The sequence below is a fragment of the Megalobrama amblycephala genome, linkage group LG7 (genome assembly GCF_018812025.1).
Source record: "Megalobrama amblycephala isolate DHTTF-2021 linkage group LG7, ASM1881202v1, whole genome shotgun sequence".
Classification (NCBI taxonomy): Eukaryota; Metazoa; Chordata; class Actinopteri; order Cypriniformes; family Xenocyprididae; genus Megalobrama; species Megalobrama amblycephala.
The window spans coordinates 43,245,546-43,266,348 of record NC_063050.1 but is presented as its reverse complement, the minus strand read 5'-3'; the positions used below and the strand labels follow the sequence as shown (position 1 = coordinate 43,266,348).

At 38.3% G+C, this 20,803-nt stretch overlaps 1 protein-coding gene across 3 annotated transcripts in view; it reads left to right on the top strand.

Moving 5' to 3' along the window:
- Positions 1-20,803, top strand: part of glrba (glycine receptor, beta a) — a 32,210-nt gene that overhangs the window by 2,864 nt on the left and 8,543 nt on the right. For all 3 annotated transcript variants that reach the window (XR_007185894.1, XM_048197619.1, XM_048197618.1), the window contains exons 3-8: positions 8-114; positions 2,551-2,618; positions 2,827-3,053; positions 4,839-4,921; positions 5,054-5,194; positions 18,561-18,713. Coding sequence is in view for 2 of the 3 variants with exons in the window: in XM_048197619.1 (XP_048053576.1) it covers positions 8-114; positions 2,551-2,618; positions 2,827-3,053; positions 4,839-4,921; positions 5,054-5,194; positions 18,561-18,713 (779 nt within the window). In the remaining variant the exon portion in view is untranslated. The remainder of the gene's footprint in view (positions 1-7; positions 115-2,550; positions 2,619-2,826; positions 3,054-4,838; positions 4,922-5,053; positions 5,195-18,560; positions 18,714-20,803) is intronic.

Genomic DNA, 20,803 nt, shown 5'->3' with positions numbered 1-20,803 from the left:
TTGCCAGTCAGTTATCAGCAGAGGACTTGGACAGAGTCCCAGCCAACTCAACCAGCAACATACTGAACCGCTTGCTGATGACCTATGATTCACGGATACGACCAAACTTCAAAGGTACTGAGATTTCAGAATACTACCTTGAAATACTTTCTTTCTCATAAAAATGTTTTATTTCATATAATCCTTAGAATAACTATTACGAACCAAAAATGAACCAAAATGCGAACCAAAAATAACCAAAAATGCACAAAAACATTTACAGATGAAAACACATTACAATAAGGTTCAGTTGGTAAGAATGACTTTAACTATAAAATGTGAAATAAAAAAATAAAAAAACTTCAGTTAATGCATTAGATATGAACTAACAATGAACCATATTTTTATTGCATTTATTAATATACTGTAGGTTAATGTTAATTTCTACATACTTATATTTTTGTACTATATAAATATTATTATATTTAACTTTATTAGTACAGTGGTTCACAACCTCTTTTACTTCAAGGTTATACAGTAACAAATAAGCACAAGTCAACCTACCATAGCAAACAGGACCACAGGGGGAAGCCAAAGGACTGCATATAGCTACTGTACGGATCCATTCAGAATTATTAAACACCAAAATACAAATGAAAAATAAAAACTCAGCGATCAATGTCATGAGTGAACAGTTCGAAGCGGTTCGAACAGTTCGAAGTTTGAAGCGTGTAATGCACATCATGTGTAGCCTACAGAAACACCACTGACTGATCAAAGATTTAATTTATCTTTTTTAAATCTAACATATTAATAATAAAGTTAATTAACTATATTAATATATTTAAATTAATTTTAAGTTATCTCGCGGACCCCACTGTATTAGTAAATTATGAATGAACAAACATTAAAGGTGCCCTAGAATCAAAAATTGAATTTACCTTGGCATAGTTAAATAACAAGAGTTCAGTACATGGAAATGACATACAGTGAGTCTCAAACTCCATTGTTTCCTCCTTCTTATATAAATCTCATTTGTTTAAAAGACCTCTGAAGAACAGGCGAATCTCAACATAACACCGACTGTTACGTAACAGTCGGGCTCATTAATATGTACGACCCCAATATTTGCATATGCCAGCTCATGTTCAAGGCATTAGACAAGGGCAGCCAGTATTAACGTCTGGATGTGTGCACAGCTGAATCATCAGACTAGGTGAGCAAGCAAGAACAATAATGGCGAAAAATGGCAGATGGAGCGATAATAACTGACATGATCCATGATATCATGATAAATTTAGTGATATTTGTGAATTGTCCTTCTAAATGTTTCATTAGCATGTTGCTAATGTACTGTTAAATGTGGTTAAAGTTACATTTTTTTCGTGGGGTGGGGGGCAAGGAGCACGCGATTTAAAGGGGTTAATTTCATAGTTAATGATGCCCCAAAATAGGCAGTTAAAAAAATGTATGGGGTATTTTGAGCTGAAACTTCACAGACACATTCAGGGGACACCTTAGACTTATATTACATCTTGTAAAAACTGGTTCTAGGGCACCTTTAACACTAAGCAGAAGTATATTTATAAATTCACCTAGCTGATAATTTAACTAATGTTAATTTAACTAATGTTAACAACCTTTATTTATATAGCACTTTATATAATACAGATTGTTTCAAAGCAGCTTTACAGAGATAAACAGGAAAATAATGATTCAATGATGCAAACAGAATTTAATTCTCCTGTAAAGCAGCTCTAAAAAGACAATAGTATTCAGCTGAAATCAGTTGTGCTACCAAATTATTTTGTCATTGGAATATTGAATCAAATTGCAATAACCTGCTCATCCTCTGAACAACCTTCCTTTTTCTTCTGATGTCACCCATGTCAGATGGACTATTGGGTAATGTTAATCAGTTTAAGGCATTACATTTTCCTATTGATTTTTTTCTCTTTATTTTTGTACTTTAAATATCCTCTTTTACTCTGAAATGTGTCAGATTACATTGGTTGCAAAATCATATGACAACATTCTTTTAGGTTCAGATCAGTGGTCTTTGATTTATAATAGTATTTTAGTGAAGCATTTTTTGTATTTGTGTCATACCCTGATTACCAAACCTCTCAGACCTCTAGCAAGTTCATAAAACAACTATAAAATTCACTACTTGCACTTTTTTTTCCAAAAAGTCACAAATAACATAATGGATGACCTCATTAGAGCGATAATTTAATAACAGTGTCAGAGAATGGCAGAGTGTGTATTGTACAGAGTAATTGGAAATTCTCCTCCGTCGTGCTGCTGAGGATCACAAGACCCTGTGGATTTAGAATGTGTCATTCCGAACCCAGTAGGATAAGAATATGTCATAACGAAACTGTTAGATCAATGGGCTTCTGCTACGGTTTCAAGTTGTTACATTCAGTGAAGCACAAAATATTTTCACATTTGAGAGTATTTGTTTTGCACTTTGGGGAATCTGAGAATAGCACACAGCTTTTATCCTACACACATGGATGATGTCCATGACTATATTGCTCTGAAAGAGTTGCAATCATGTGTTTGCAGGTGTCCCAGTGGAGGATAAAGTAAACATCTTCATCAACAGCTTTGGGTCGATTCAAGAGACGACAATGGTTAGAAAAAAAACCTATTAGTTAGTGTGTGTGTCTAATTTACTTGTACTGTATATTATATTCGCCCAATATTATTTCTTTGCATCTTTTTTATTCCATATTAGTCATGTAGGCACACAATCTTGTTAAATGTTTTACATTTGATTGATTTACAAAATATATTTGCTTCTGTTGATACTACATTGTACCAAGACAACCTGTGTTTCAGGATTACCGTATAAATATATTCCTGCGTCAGCGCTGGAATGATCCACGTCTGAAGTTGCCAGCTGATTTTAAGTCAGATGCGTTGACGGTTGATCCAAAAATGTTCCAGTGCCTGTGGAAGCCAGATCTGTTTTTCGCCAATGAAAAAAATGCAAATTTTCATGACGTCACACAGGAAAACATACTCCTGTTCATCTTTCGCAATGGAGACGTCCTCATCAGCATGAGGTAGGTCACGGTCATGGTTATTGTTTTAATAATACAGTGGCAATATGATAATAAAAACACCAATGTTCAATATTAATAGTAATCAGTATAAACAATTTCTCCGCCATGTAATATAGGTCATTACACCATTTACAGTGACCAAGCAACAGTTTTTATTTATATAGTATTTAGATAGAATGTGTGCAATCCCAGGTGTGCATTTATGACCACAGATTTTTATTACCAGTTGAAACTGATTTATAATAAAAAATAGGGAATGAACATAACATTGATCTTCAGCACTATTACATCAGTGGTAGCCTGTGCTTTCTAGACTGAGTGCTTCCATGTATGCAATGTTGCTCCTAAAATCTGCTTCTCCAACTATGACTAAACAGTGAAATTAAATTTTTTTAAAGAAATGAATACTTTTACATTAATACGAAATTATTCTTGAGCACTAAATCAGCATATTAGAATGATTTCTGAAAGATCATGTGACACTGAACCTTGATTACTCAAGGTTCAGTGTCACATGATCTTTCAGAAATCAAAGCTGAAAATTCAGCTTTTTTTGATGGTGAAAATTCAGCTTTTCTTAAATTATATTAAAATTCATTTAAATTGTAATCATATTTCACAGTATTACTGTTTTTAATCTAATTTTAATCAAATAAATACACCAATCCTTGGTGAGCATAAGAGACTTAAAAAAAACATTAAAAATCTTACTGACCCCAAACTTTTGATTGGTAGTGTAGATGACTGACATTGCTGCATTTTTTTTTTAAATTAAATTTTAAAGTAAGCCAGGCTTCCCATGCAGTCTTAAAGCAGTCACCATCCTTGGAACTTTTTTTATCACATGGTATCATTCAAATCTAATAATGTAATCATATGATATATTCAAATCTAATAATAATGTAATCTCTTTATGATGTTTCAGAAGGTTTAGAGTTTCATATCAAAGAACATCAATGAGCCAGTGCTTAATGCATTATTTACCAAATAGTTTGCAGCAGTTGGCCTACATTAGAATAAGGTCTAAACTGTATTTGTAGTAATTGTAAATATTTTGTATATACAGTAGGATGATATAAAGATAAATATGAAGAAAAACTGTTTATACTGCTTATATAATAGAACATAAATCATGTGTCAAATGTTAAATAAAAAATCCCTCCATTTCAAATCTGGCCCTGGAGTTGACTCGTTTCACATTTACTGTATGAAATGCTTATTGCACCTCTAGCAATGTGTCCTTGTTACATTTCCTTTGCTGAAAGATCTGTTAAAATCTTGATCTGTTTCTTCTTACATTCATGTTTATCATTTGAAAGTTTTCCAGTATATTTATCTTTTTCAGTTTCCATCATGCTATTTATTCTGCCTCTGATCTTTAACTGCAGCATATTTAGATAGCAGAATGTTAGAATCCATGGTTATTTGCTCAAGCTGAAAGAGTCTTTGTGGCAGATGAGAGAATATGCTACATCTTTGCTTTGCCATGTATGTATGTATGTGTGTGTGTGTGAGAGAGAGAGAGAGATAGAGAGAAAGAGAGAGAGCCTTAGGGTGAGAATCCCACCCCATAGTCTCCTTTACTCTCTCTCTCTCTCTCTCTCTCTCTCTCTCTCATCTGCTACTGCTGCTCCACATGTACCCAGGGCTAATGAACCTTGCAGTGTGTGTGTGTGTGTGTGTGTGTCTATCCTCTCTTCACATTCTCTCTCTTGCACACATACCGTCTGTTCTAAACTCTGGAAAAATTGGCTATGTATTTACGTAAATTTCCTTTTTTTCCAGGTTGTCTGTTACTCTGTCTTGCCCTCTGGATCTAACACTCTTTCCTATGGACACACAGCTCTGCAAGATGCAGTTAGAGAGCTGTAAGTGAACACACACGCTGGTGCTCCTGCTATGAAATGAAACTACTGTTTATTTGAAGAGATGGAAATAAAAATGAAAATGAGGTAAAACAGCCATCTTAATGTGGTGTGTTTTTGTGTGTGTGTGCGTAGTTGGCTACACCACAAAGGACCTGGTGTTTATGTGGCAGTCTGGAGACCCTGTTCAGATGGATGAGATTGCTTTGCCACAGTTTGATGTAAAGCAAGAGGACATCAAGTATGGAAATTGCACAAAGTTCTACTCGGGAACAGGTACGGATTGACATATACACTCATATTTGCATACATATTAAAGGAGGGCAACACAGATAGAGGACATAGTGTTCAGAAAGGCAACAACTCAAGAACAGCTCTCTCTCTCTCACACACACACACACACACACACGTGTGAAATCGCTGAGCTCATACCTCTTTTACACTCCTAATTCCGACTCAAATGAATCAATACCTCTGAGATCGGTAGCTTGGCAGAATGGCCTCAGCATCAGAGCCAGAGTCTTACTGTAGCATTAAACTCTTGGATTGATCACGCTTCTCCTTTTTAATGAATGTTGTGGTTATGAAGCTTCTTTTTAAATGTTAAATCTTGCATGCCTGAACACCTTTTATTATCTCATCAAGCTCTGAACACCTGATCCATTTCTTGGGAACTGTATGTTCCCATGCACTTCACTTCATGTTCCCATACCCTAGATTTCATTGGAATACCATACTACCATATCACTCATACTATTTCTGCAGTATGCAGTATGTGAATTGTCTGTATGCATGGCATACACAGATGACATTTGCCATATTTAACGAGATTTAACGACACATACATACATGTACATAGTGTATATATACAGTTGAGCTCAAAAGTTTACATACCCCTTGCAGAATATGCAAAAATGTTAATCATTTTAACAAAATAAGAAGGATCATAAAAATTGCATGTTAGTTTTTTAGTACTGTCCTGAATAAGCTATTTCACATAACAGATGTTTACATAAAGTCCACAAGACAAAAAATAGCTGAATTTATAAAAATGACCCAGATTCAATAGTTTACATACTTTTGATTCTTTATACTGTGTGTCATTACCTGGATGATCCACGACTGTTTGTTTGTTTTGTGATGGATATTCATGAGTCCCTTGTTTGTCCTGAGCAGTTAAACTGAGCTCTATTCTTCAGAAAAATCCATGTCCTGCAAATTTCTTGATTTTTCCAGCATCTTTTGCATGTATGAACCCTTTACAGCAGTGACTGTATGATGTGAGATCCATCTTTCACACTGAGAACAACTGAGGGACTCAAACACAACTATTAAAAAAGCTGCAGACATTCACTGATGCTCCAGAAGGAAACACAATGCATTAAGAGCCGGGGATGTAAACTTTTTGAGTTGGATGAACAGGATTAATTGTGCTTTATTTGTCTTCTGGGAAACATGTAAGTATCTTTTGCTGCTTCCGAAGGGCAGTACTAAATAAAAAATATGATCTTTAAACAAAAAAGAAAAACTTGCATATCATCTTCTTGTTCAAAAGTTTTCCCCCCCTTGACTCTTAATGCATCGTGTTTCCTTCTGGAGCATCAGTGAATGTTTGCAGCTTTTTTAATAGTTGTGTTTGAGTCCCTCAGTTGTCCTCAGTGTGAAAAGATGGATCTCAAAGTCATACAGTCATTGTTGGAAAGGGTTCAGATATGCAGAAGATGCTGGAAAATCAAAGAATTTACAGGACATGGAGGTTTTTTCTGAAGAACAGAGCTCAGTTGAACTGCTCAGGACTCATAAACATCCATCACAAAAACAAAAAACAGTCATGAATCATCCAGGTAATGACACACAGTATTAAGAATCAAGGGTATGTAAACTTTTGAACAGGGTCATTTTTTATAAATTAAGCTATTGTTTTGTTTTGTGGACTATGTAAACATCTGTAATGTGAAATAGCTTTTTCAGGACAGTACTAAATAAAGAATACCAAAGAGGTCTGCACTCTAAAAAACTTTAATTGAGATACACAGGAGATAAGATGACAAACGTTTCGTCTCTTCGCCTTCGTCATTGTAACAATTTCATTCACTCTCAATAGTAATATGGAAAATGCACTATAAATCCACAGGTGCTCACAATCATGATTCAAGCAATCAGACAATCAGTCCACAGGCTTCAGTTCAAGTCATAGACTGTAAAAAAATATGGACGTAGTGTCCGTGACGTCACCCATAGAGTTCTGAACAGCAGTTTTGACGCGTAAATGAGGCCGCGGCCATCTTAGCTGCACGTGACCGCACGTCACTCACGGATAACTGAAAATGGGCAAAGAGGCGGGATGTAGTTGGAGCCCATGCGACTTGTTGCTGAAACCACGCCCGCCTAGCATAGATACTATCTAAAATATTAATAAAGATAACAATACCATTAGAAAGTACTAAAGTTTTACTGTTAATCTACGGTGATTTTTAAGATAACGTTATAGATGCTCTAACACCAGTAAGCTAATTAATTTGTGTGGGGTGTGCAAATAACACAAAAAAATCTACTGGGACTTCATATCTTTAATGAAAAAGAGATCGCGAGATGAATCCAATCCGTTGCACTTGGGTAAAATGTCAATTTGAAAACATAAAAAAACTACTTTTTGTTCATGAAAGCGTTAAATCCATGAAATCTTTATATACTATCCATCGTTTGCATTACATATCTAAGGAATGATTTGCTCTCCATCATCGTTCTTCAAAAAAGGATGCAATCTGAGCATCGTTTATAATGTAAAACTCTATACGTACAGTACCAGATATCTGTATAACTCTCAAATGTTCTCTCAAACTAATGAGCACGTGTCCAAAGTATAATTTTTCAAAATAGTGCAGCAGTTTTAGTTATAATATCCAAGCAGTGCTGTCGGAGTTGTATATCCTCCTGGTATTGTCATTGTAGTAAATCTCAGGAACAAAACTTTTAGCCAATGCCACAACGATCCAACAACGTGTGTTCCACATGCGAGCACATGTACACAGACTGAAATCTGTCTCAAGTATGCAGCAAGCCATATATTGTATATAATAATATTCCAGAAAAAAGGCACAAATACGGCTGAGATGCCAAATTCAGCGGCTGGAATTAGCTGAGGTAACATGACGGCTCACAGACAGCAGCGCCAATCCACCTGTCACTCAAGTGACCACGCCCTTAATTATGCAGAACTTTAAGGCTTAATATAATTTAAACGGATGAGTTTAAATTATATTAATTCACCCCCCTCAGAGTTGTCATGAAAGGCAAAATTAGCAGTATAGACCAAAACACAATTTGAACCAGAGTGTAAACATGTTTTTTTCTGCTGTAAACTTGGCTGTTTTAACATGATGGTCAATGAGATTCTGCTCCCTTTTGCAGCCTGTCCCTAGTGGCCAGTCAATGAATCTCAGTTTAAGTTACTTCCGTATTGGCTTCACAAGAAACTGGGGGAGGTTGCCGCTTGGTTCAAGTCCATAACAGGTCACAATTAAATAATGCCAAAAGTAATCACACATCTGACAGAAAAACACATCTGACAATAAACACAACAATGATTCCCAAGACACCTGGGGCCCGTTTCAATAAGAAGGTTAAACCAGCTCTGAGTTAAAACTTGAACTCTGAGTTGACTTACCCTGAATTGGGAAACTCTGAGTTTTCTGTTTCAGAACAGTTGAATTGAGTTGGTTCAGTTGACTCTAAGTAGGTTGACTCTGAGTTAAGCGCGTGCACCACAACTATGAAAAGCCATCATTAATGGAGCTCCGATATTACGATTCACCATGGCAACAGCACGTGACAAAATGACGTCCGCATACTTCTGGGTCAATGCAAGTTTAATTCTTATCACTGTTATAATATCAAAGGTGAAAACTGGCAGAACAGTAAGTTATTGAACTAATATTCATTTTCATGGTATCCCACATGCAAAAAAAGAAGAAGAAAAAAAATAATAATTTAACAAGATGCAATAATGAAAGTGTAAATTATTTCATTATTATTAAACACTTGTTAGGCAATTTACTTCCACTTTTAGAACATTTTCTTCATTTTTATTGAAAATAAATGCCTTTCTGATGTGATATGTGATGGGAAAAGGGAGAATAGCGAGCTCGGCAGAAGGCGGATTCGAACCCAGTCAATCGCACCAGAAATAAATTCTCTGAATCGAACACACTGCCTACACCACTGCAACCACAGGAACGTGCACCAATTTTAACCTGGTCTGACGTTAGTGGGCGGAACTACTGTAAATTTGTACTTAGTAATAGACACTCCGAATAATCTTGTTTACCGTTTGCATTAAGATTATTTTTATTACCAAACTGGCAGATATTGATCTTTTTACTTAAGTAAAATGCACTTAATTTAGATCCCCCCAGGAAACAAGACTAAATATCATATATCATTTTCGTATATGCAAAATCCATCTTGATTTAAGAATTTTTAGATATTTGTACTTGAAATAGGACAAAAAATACTCCGTACGAAAAGCATTTTTGCAACTATTAACTATTTAAACATCACTTGCACTTTAAAAAGGGGGAGGAGACCGAAGGAAACTCCGAAGAAAACCTACTCCCGACCAGGTTAGGTTCACAGAGTAAGTTACCATGGTAACTGATTTCAGGGTTAACATACTCAGAGTTTTTACTTAACCTCCTTTCTGAAACGGGCCCCAGAATAGCTCCTTCAAAAAACAAATAAACACCAGAATAGCTCCATCAAGAAATAATAAAGTAAATGGGAACAATAACACATCAGGCAACATAGCCGTTCATAAACATTGTACCCGAAGGAAAAAAAAAAAAAAAAAATTTATAAAAAAAACAAGAAAGATCATAATCTTCATTTAAACCTACAGGAGACATGGTTTTTAAATTGAACATCCAAAAAGCTTCTCTTCTCAAGAGTTTATTATTAATGTTGCCACCACAACGGGAATTTTTTACTATCTCAATACCTACACAAGTGAGTTGTTCAATACGGTGATTAAATGAAATGAAATGTCTGGCAGTCAGAGAGGTTACATCGTGTCTGCGAATAGCTGATTTATGTTCACTGACTCGAATTCTCAAAGATCTTGATGTTTTTCCGACATACCCTAATGGACATGGACACTGGAGCAGGTAAATCACATTCTTACTTGAACATGTTATACATGATTTTATATGGAAAACTCTTTGTGTGGAAGAGCATGTAAAACGTTTGCATTTCAGAATAGAAGAACATGATGTACAATTACGGCATGGGAAACACCCTTGTATGTATGCTTTTTTATCATCAAATACGACATCTTTGTTTGACAAGTTTTGAGATTTCTTGTAAGTGAACATTGGAGGATGTTTAAAAACATCTTGTAATGACGGATCTGAAGCCAAAATGAACCAATATTTGTTAACAATAGATTTTATCTGGTAACTTTGTTTAGTGTAAGTAAGAATATAATTTACTGAAAACTGTTTTTTTTGTTTTCTTTGGTCGTTATTTAATAATAATAATTGGCTTCTTTTAGAATTTTTAACTTTATCAAACGCTGATTTAAACCAAGTGTATGGGTATCCTCTTGAACTAAAGTGATTGCTTAGAATTTTAGATCGCTTATCTCCTTATCTCCTGTGTATCTCAATTAAAGTTTTTTAGAGTGCAGACCTCTTTGGTATTGAAATATGTCCTGGCACCTGATTAGCTGGGAGAGCGCGGTGAACGCTTTAATAGGACTTATTTTGTTAATAGAATCTTATTTTGTTAAAACAATTAACATTTTTGCAGATTCTGCAAGGGGTATGTAAACTTTTGAGCTGAACTGTATAGGTGTTGCCAGTGCTTGAAATGTAAGTATTGCATATTGCACACTGTCTCACATACTATCTCTGGAATATACTGTACTGTGCAGTATATAGCAAACGGTATTTGATTCTGAACATAGCCAATCTTGTGCTTTATTCACAAATCATAGATATAGCTATCTTAGATTCTGCTGCACTCTGAGCCTGAGGCAGACTGGCAGAGATGTTAGTGATAATGATACTGTTAATGTTGCTATAGATTGTGCACAGCATGTTTGCCATGTAATGTGTGTAGTTATATTTGTGTGTGACAGTCTTGTACGAATATCTTGCTTTGGCAGTTCAGGGTTTCTCAACCTTATTTATCTTACTGTTCGTTCCCCCACCACACTATCAGTAAGGTATCAATACCAAACCTGAAGTGTTCCCTTTTAACTCATTATACTGGATTTGAAGTAAAAGGTACTTAGCGTTTTCAGTCTTTTTCACAGCCCTAATATTTATTTTTTATTTTTTTGTTTTTTAAAATCTTTTGAATTGAAGGAAAATTAATTGGAAAAAAAGAGAATGTGTCAGAAGTCCTGCTGTGTGTGTGTGTGTGTGTGTGTGTGTGTGTGTGTGTGTGTGTGTGTGTGTGTGTGTGTGTGTGTGTGTGTGTGTGTGTGTGTGTGTGTGTGCAGGCAAATATTAAACTTTTTTTACATGACTGTCTGGAATACTGGATTCTGATTAGTCAAATATTTTTCTATATTGGCTGCTAAACTATGTAGTTGTTTCTACATCCAGATGTACTAGTTTAATGTCTCTAACAGCACCCCACAATGTCTTTGTTCTCAGATAATAATTTAATTTAAACTCAAATAAAAATTTCATATACATTTATTTATTTGTTCATGTAAAAAGGGGTATAGTGTATAGTCAACGGGTCATTATTGCAAAACAAATCCTTTCAGGGTGATTAAAAAACCTTATTTTGGAATAATAACCTGCTGACTGTACATTTTCCCCCCCTTCGTAAACAAACATACTCACATTCGTTACCTTTAAAATAAAGTATAGCTTTAGAAGTATTGGAGTGTATTTCTCCTGTGGGAATCTATTACATAATACACTATTCACTTCTTATATAAGAGAACAGCATGAGCGTAACTCGCTAAGAAGACACACATAGACAGCAGTACCTTCACACACTTTCATATAAATGATCAAACACAGTCACGCAACAAACAAGACAATAAAAAGAACATCAGTCTGGTCTTAATGATCTCTTTAACTATTTCACGGTAATACAGTCACACTGAGTTCAAAACTTGTGCTACTTCAGAAAAAAAAATCATATTTTTCATAGTTTCATATTTTGATATTTTCACAGTGACAATGGTATCGCCACATGATGTACAAGTCAGAGGTTCAGCCCTGCGTTTCTAAATGCACTGTTCTGTTTTTCATTTGTATGACTGATGATACTGCTTTAAAATGAACACTCTAAAGCTTCTAAGAAGTAATCAGGAGTGTCTGTGTTATCTATTACATATAGGTTATAAATGATTTTAGTACTGCTAATATATCAGAGTGATCTGCCATAAATTGTCTTACAACTTTGTTTATCTGCATTCTGATCCTGTTGTAAACATAATCCATTTGAATCCACTGCACTATTGCTAAAGTTTCTTCCACAGTTAATATTTTTTGAAGTGACTATAAATGTAAAAAAAAATGTCTGGGTTACTGTTGTAACCTCCATTCCCTGATAGAGGGAACGAGACATGGTGTTGATGTGATGACACTAGGGGTCGCACTTGGGAGCCCTAAACACCTCTGATACTTTAGAAAAGGCCATTTAAAATCGGCGAGTGGAATTTGCATGCCACTCCCCCGTCATACAGGTATAAATGAGTGCCGTGCATCTGCTCATTTACGTTGGGGAAGTGTTCTCTTTTCTCTCCTGAGAAAGGAATACTGCGGAGACCACATTCTACTCAAAGGGGGAGGCTAGAATGTGGAAAATACATCCTAAGGACTGACCAGATGGAGAGTACTACAAAGGGTCCCTGTGGAGGGCTCCGCCTGATGAGGGGGAGACTACCGGCAACCTGGACTGGTGGCGGAGCTAGCTCCATCCAGGGGAAGACACAGGGTTCGCCAATAGGGAAATTGAACAGTAGAAGAATACATCTTATGGGGTCACCATTAGGGAACCACTACATACGGAGCACTAGCCAGATTACAAATGTTCACCTGAAAGGGGCATGCCACAAGTAATGTGCCTGGTAGGGACTTCCTTTGGAGTACCCAAAACTCAGGAAGAAACAAAACCTCGCAAAGTAATTGGGTGTAGCCCAACCCGCAGCTCTACAGATGTCTGTCAATGACACACCATTTGCCAGGACTGAAGAGGCTGCAATGCATCTGGTAGAGCGAGCTCTGAGCTCTAAGGGAACAAGGTACGCCTTGGGCTTGGTAAGCCAGACGAATCGCATCCACTATCCAGTGGGGCATCCTTTGTTTGGAGACAGCCTTCCCCTTCTGCTGACCTCTGAAGCAGACAAAAAGCTGATCAGATCTTCTGAAGCTCTGCATGTGGTCCAGGTATATGTGCAAAGCACACACTGGGAACAGCAGAGACAGGGCTGGGTCTCCATCATCATGAGGAAGCACTTGCAGTTTAACCACTTGGTCCCTGAAGGGAGTATTGGGAATTTTGGCCACGTACCCGGGCCAGGGTCTCAGGACAATGTGAGAGTATACCAGGCCGAACTCTTAAATTTAAGAGTTTAAATTTATAAAGCGCCTTTACAGTAAGGAACAAACAATCATTTCACACATAATCACTTAAATGGACAGTAGATCAGTGCTTAAACAATAAACTACATGAATTAAATCCGGATGTTGGAACAAAAAATATATTCCCTTTTAATAATCACTGGGATCAAGTTGTTTATACAAGATGCCGGATAGGACACTCAAGACTAACACATAAATTTTTACTTTCAGGAGAAAATTATCCAAAGTGTCCATCTTGCCTGAATCCACTGTCCATTGAACATATTTTACTGGACTGTAACACTTCTACCCTTTTAAGAAAATTGTTTTATTCTGTTGATTCTTTTGAAGAGGTTTTTAACCAAGTAAATCCAAATTTAGTTTTAGTTCTAAATCTCTCTCGCCATGAATATAGCCATAGAAGCTGGTATGGTGTTAAGAAAAGAAAGAAAGAAAAAATGGACAGTAGACAATTTACCCAGTCCAAAACATGAGCGATTGCAATTGCATATCGCAATGCTAGACCAATGAGCAAGACCATTGAGTGACTTAAAGGTAAGAAAAACAATTTTGTAAATAATACGAGAAGACATAGGTAACCAGTGGATGTTAAATAGAATAGGAGTGATGAGCAGACCATTTAGTGTAAGTTAACATTCTTTCGGCAGAGTTTTGAATATGTTGCGAACAGGGAGATAGAGTTCTCTGGTAGTCCAAAAAAAAAAGAGCTTTACAGTAATTGAGGTGAGATGTGATAAATGCATGTACTAATGATTCAGCATCTTTTGGGCTGACATAGGGACGGAGCTTGGCAATACGGTTAAGTTGAAAGAATGCAGCTTTACAGAGTTGACTAAGCATCTAAGGTCAGTGAATAGTAAAGAATGATGCCCAATGATGCACTCCTGAGAGATGTGCTGTCATAGCGACCAAGTCCAACTCCACACAGAGAAAAGAGATGCTCTGCACGGAACATTTACAAACATTTGTGAAAAAAATGGGTCATTCTGAAGATCTCAGTGAATTCAGGCGTGGTACTGTTGATGCCACCTTTTGCAACATGTCAGTTCATGGAATTTCATCTCTGCTAGATATTCCCTGGACATTTAGGAACAGCAGCAACTCCGCCTCGAAGCGGAAGACAACGTAAAGTCACAGAGTGGGGTCACTGAGTGCTGAGGCACATGGTGGGTAAAAGTCACAAACGCTCTACTGTACAAAAGCTGTGCAGCAGGAGCTTCATGGGATGGGTTTCCATGGCCTAGCAGCTGCATGCAAGCCTCACATCACCAAGTATAATGCCAAGCATTGGATGGAGTGGTGTAAAGCATACCGCCATTGGACTCTGGAAAAGGGGAAATGTGTTCAGTGGAGTGACGAATCACACTTCTCTGTTTGGCAGTCTGATGGGTGAGTCTGAGTTTGGCGGATACCAGGAGAAAGTTACATACCTGACTGCATTTTGCCAACTGTAAAGTTTGGTGGAGGAGGGATAATGGTAGGGGCTGTTTTTCAGGGGTTGCGCTAGGCCCCTTACATGTAATAAATGTCAACTCCATTTAAATGTCTATGTATTTAGATTGTGAAGTCATTACAGTCTCTATTGTTGTAATGGTCAGGTGTCCCAATACTTTTGTCCATATAGTATATATGCCCATTGCCGTGGGCAGTGGAATGAGGAAAAAACGCAAGGTCTCGAGACAAGTTTTTTAGAAGCTGAACTTATTTAACATGAGCGCCATGTTTTTAGGATGCTGTGTCATGCGTGTCAAGACACTGTAAAAGACATGAGAGCAACAGTTAAACACATCCGTCTAGTGCTTTTACATTGAAAAACAATGGAAAAGTAGCACATTGGAATGGAAAAACGCGTTCTGTGTTGACGGCCCCTTATACATATGAATGCTTAAATCAAGACCTCTATATTCAGTTTTTCACCAATGTCTGCATGAACATGCATAAGTGTCAAATGAGTTCTGAGACATGCTGGTCCTCAACCAGCAGTCACACTTGCTGTGTATATATTACAAAAGACGAGAGGAAATGAAGACAAAATGAGTTTTAATGAACACAGGAACAGAATAGAATAACCACTAGAATAACCATATCAACATCATGCAAGACTAATGATTGAAGAAACTGAGGGCTTAAATACACAGGAATGGCAATCAACAGAACAACGATCAGGTTAGGACTAATCAGGAACCACAGAAACAAACAAGTGGCAGGAAAACTGATAACAAAGAAAACTAGGTCAAGAACTCATGCAAAACGGAACATACATGTGACATTAGCCCCCACCCCCCACCAAGGCGCCATAGAAAAATTAAAAGTCCAACAGAGGAGGGAGGGTGGGGGCTCAGGAGGCGGATGAGGGGCTGGCAAAGCGCAGGACACAGGAGGGAGGTTTTGGAGGGAGAAACTGAGCGGAGAGGACGGAGGGAGGAGCCAGATGGGGACCCAGAGTCCATCCAGGAAGGAGGCTTATGGTGGAGTCGAGGGAGGGAGGAGCCATGGTCGAGAGGTCCTCAATGCCACCATGGGGACGACCAATGGTATCAACGGAGATGGATATCCAGGTGGAATGAGCAAGATGGAGACTTGAGGTGACACCAGAGACCTGGAGGGCGGAGGCGAAACTGCAGGCTTGCGGGACCGAGCTGGAGATGGGGCTTGGCAGGCCGGAGCCAGAGGGAATGAGGAGCAAGGCAACACTGGATCCAGAGGGATGGAGGGACGAAGCGCAGCCAGAGGAGTGGAAGACCGTGGTGTAGTAGGTCCAGAGGGACGAGGGAGCCTGGTGGAGTCCGAGGACTGATGAACCACGGTGGAGCCTAGGAGAAGCTGAAGTGTGAAAACAGAACTTTATTTTAAGTCATGTCATCTTAAATTCCAATGTAGTGAAACAGCTGTCAGCAGGAGGTGTTGCAGCACCCTCAGCATCCCTAGTTCCCGCGGTCATGTAAATATGCCCAATGATCACTGAAGTTGCTGTATATTATTCATTATCATTATTTATCATCATATACTTACAATAACACACACCACAAACAAGACAATAAAAAGAACATCAGTCTGGTCTTAATGATCTCTTTAACTATTTTACGGTAATACGGTCACACTGAGCTCAAAGCTTGTTGTGCTCCTTCAGAAAAATCATATTTTTCATAGTTTCATATTTTGATATTTTCACAATGATGGTATCACCACATGATGTACAAGTCAGAGGTTCAGACCTGTGTTTCTATATGTACTATTCTGTTCTTCTTTTGTATGACTGATGATACTGCTTTAAAATGAACACTAGCGATTGTGCTTCTAAGAGTAATCAGGAGTGTCTGTGTTACTGTATCTATTACATTTAGACAATGAATGTTTTTGTAATACTAATAAATCAGATTGATCTTTCATATATTATTCTACAACTTTATCTACATTCTGATCCTGTTGTAAACATAATTCATTTAAGCCCACTGCACTTTTGCTAAAATTTCTTCCACTGTGAATATTTTTTGAGGTGACTATAAAGGTTAAAAGAAAAAAATACAACAACATTGGGAAGAGCTTTTGACAACATTCTGGATAGTATAGCATATGGTGGTTAATTCATTTTCCAACTTCAGAGTGTTGAGAAATGCACCTGGCAGTTTCAGTAATGCACCTTGCAAAACCCCTTATTTTTTTTCCTTTTGAAATGTGGCCCACACAGAGACCTGACTTCAACCCCATCAACACCTTCGGGATGAACTGGAATGGAAATTGCATGCCAGGCCTTTTCATCCAACATCAGTGTCTGACCTCACAAATGTTCTACTGGATGAATGGGCAAGAATTCTCACAGAAATACTCCAAAATCTTGTGGAAAGCTTTCCCAGTAGTGTGGAAGCTGTTATAGCTCCAAAGGGGCGGACCAACTCCATATTAATGATCCCTAAAGTTGTTGTATATTATTCGTCATCATTATTTATCATCATACACTTACAATAACTTATAATAATAATAATAATAATTATATAAATTAAAGAACTTAAGGACATAAGGCAAAAGAATATTTATGGCCATACAGTATGCACAGTATGTTCATATGTAAATAATTTGATGTATGGCATTTCTGGGGGAAAATCTTGGCATTAATGAGTTAATTTCTGCTCCATTTCATGTGGGGAATTAGAGTTTGTGCTCCTCTGATTAATTTAGTGTGATATTTTGTCTTAATTTTGTTTTTGTTGTAGTTTATTTAATGTTTTTTTTGACCGATGTTAATTGTTCAACAGAGATTTCACAGTGACCCCAGGAGACAGATGAACTCCTCAGGGAATCTGCAAATGGTTGCGCGCGCACACACACAAACACACACACACACACACACACACACACTCAGTGCTGACACATGAGCAGTGAAATAAGAATGTGTATTGCTCACTAGTGAATCAGTAATTTGGTGAAGTGTACAGAAAAAAAAAAAAAAGTAATTTCCACTACATTCACACAAAATGATGGGGTTTGTTGTTGTTGTTTTATAACATTCTGTGGTGGAAATGACAGTGATGGAAAAATTTTTTGGAATTATATGGCAGGGTCCTTTTATCTAAGGCTAATTTCATAGCCAGTATTTTTATGCTTCCTAAAGACAGAATTGAGTATTTGTACACTTTTTAAATATTTTGACAAAATGACATCTTGATTGTAAATGACATGCAATAAAAATATTCTGTTCACATTTGACACTTACAGTGCCTTGAATTTTTTTATCATATTACATGTCTCATATTTCATCTTAAGCTCCTCACTGACACTGCTGTCTCCTTGGTAACCAAGTACAATGTTTTTTTTATTATTTTTATATCACTCATTGTTAAATTATTAATGTTATGTTTTTATGAGGATTTTTATATTTTAAGATTGAAAGTCTAACTCTGGGACAAGGATAAAACAATAAAACCTGTGCATAAAAAAAGGATTTTGTAGCAAAGTAAATGGTGAAGATATAGTACAACGTTTTCAAGAACTTTATATAAATTTATGCATTTTCTTGTTTCCCCTCTCAAAATGTATAGGTTATTATACATGTGTAGAAGTCATCTTCACTCTGAGGAGGCAGGTGGGCTTTTACTTGATGGGGGTTTATGCTCCCACCCTGCTCATTGTCGTCCTATCATGGCTGTCCTTCTGGATCAACCCAGATGCCAGTGCAGCCCGAGTCCCCTTAGGTGAGTCAGCCTTCAAATGGAGCTGAAGTTGTATTGTTGTGTTTGGTATAGGCACGGTTATGCTCATTTAACGCACTTTAGCTATGTTCGTTATTGTTTCTAATGTTATATAAGGGGAATGTTATTAAACACTAATCAAAGAAATTTCATACCTTCTGTTCTTTTCTTTTTTAAGAACATCAAAAGATGCGCTTGAACTGTTCTCTCGTGGCCATTTTGAATTTGGCAAAAAATGACAAAAGCTAGCATGACTTTGTGCACAGCTCATTACAATATTGAGTTCTGACTGGCCTATTGCCATTATAGACTCTTATAGTTCGTTAATTATCATACATAGAGAATTTTTAATTTGCAGAAGTTTTACATAATACACAACACTGTTATGGGGATGGTAAGGGGGGATGGTGGTGTCACTGATGGTTGCATAAATTGCACGACGATGAAGAGTCTCAAACATAGTCTTTAATAAATCCAAAATCCAAAAAAGAACACGCAGGAGAAATCAAGGAATACAGAAATATACAACCATTTTAAAATAAGATTACACTGAACCAGCTGTGAGAACATCTCGGTTACATAGGTAACCCTCGTTCCCTGAAGGAGGGAATGGAGACATAAGTCGGACGGACCAACGAATAGGAATCTCGCTAGAGAGGCCAATCTACTTCGAATGTAACTAAAACGAGCCAATGCAAATTGGCATGCAATCATATGCATCAGCTGCTATGCCATGCAGCGCGGGTATTTAACAAGCAGCAGGTGCGTTGCATCTTCACGTTTTCGTTGAGGAGCCAAACAGGTTAGGTGGCAGCATCAGTGGGGTACAGTGACTGTGGCAACGGGACGTACGTCTCCGTTCCCTCCTTCAGGGAATGAGGGTTACCTATGTAACCGAGACATTCCCATTCAGTCGGTCACGTTCGAGGAATCCTACCAAAGCGCCACAGGTACTGCCCCCTTCCAGTGCTCTGTGCAAGCCTCCTGCACCCCCTTGCCTAAAGGACAGTGGGACAGGGCTAACACAGAGAGTGTCGATCACTGCTGTTCCCAAAAACCCATTCAGTGAGACTATTGGATAACAATGGGAAAGCGTACCCTTTCACTGGGAAAGGAACGCTGCGGAAGCCACCCACAAGGGCACGCCTTGTGCTTGGTAAGCCAAGGCAATGGCGTCCACTATCCAGTGGGCCATCCTCTGCTTGGAGACAGCCATTCCCATCTACTGGCCTCTGTAACAGTCAAAGAGATGGTCTGATGTCCTGAGGCTTTGAGTTCTGTCTATGTACAGTCGCAAAGCGCGAACTGGACAGAGCAAAGCCAGGGCTGGGTCTGCCTCCTCAGGGGGCAGCGCTTGCAGGCTCACTGCCTGGTCCCTGAAGGGAGTGGTAGATACCTTGGGCACATAGCCAGGCCAGGGTCTCAGTACCACGTGGCCGTCACCCAGCCCGAGCTCTAGGCATGATTCGTCGACCGAAAATACCTGCAGGTCCCCTACCCTCTTGATGGCAGCCAATGCAACCAGCAGCAAAGTCTTCATAGATCTTTAAGTCTGCTGACTGCAAGGGCTCAAAGGGAGCATTCTGGAGTGCTCAAAGCACTAGATCAAGGTCCCAAGAGGGTATGGAGGGGGGTCAAGGAGGATTTAACCGTCCCCTCCCCTAAGGAACCTGATGACCAGGTCGTGCTTACCAACAGACTTGCCATCGATGTGGTCATGGTATGCAGATATTGCAGCAGCATGAACTTTGAGGGTGGAGGGAGACAGCCTATGCTCCAACCCTTGCTGCAAGAAGGAAAGCATGACTCTGATCGAAAATCTTTGGGGGTGCTCTTGGCGAGAAGATCGCCACTCTACGAACAGGTTCCGCTTCAAGGCGTAAGCACGTCTCATAGGTGGTGCACGTGCCGAAGTGATGGTGTTAAGTACCTCAAGGGGGTAAGTCACCTAGAACCTCCGCATACCATCCAGGGACCAGACATGGAGTTTCCAGAGGTCTGGACACAGGTGCCAAGGGGTGCCCCGTCTCTGAGAAAGAAGGTGCTTCCTCAGAGGAATGCACCAGGGAGGGGCTGTCGCTAGGAGTGTGAGT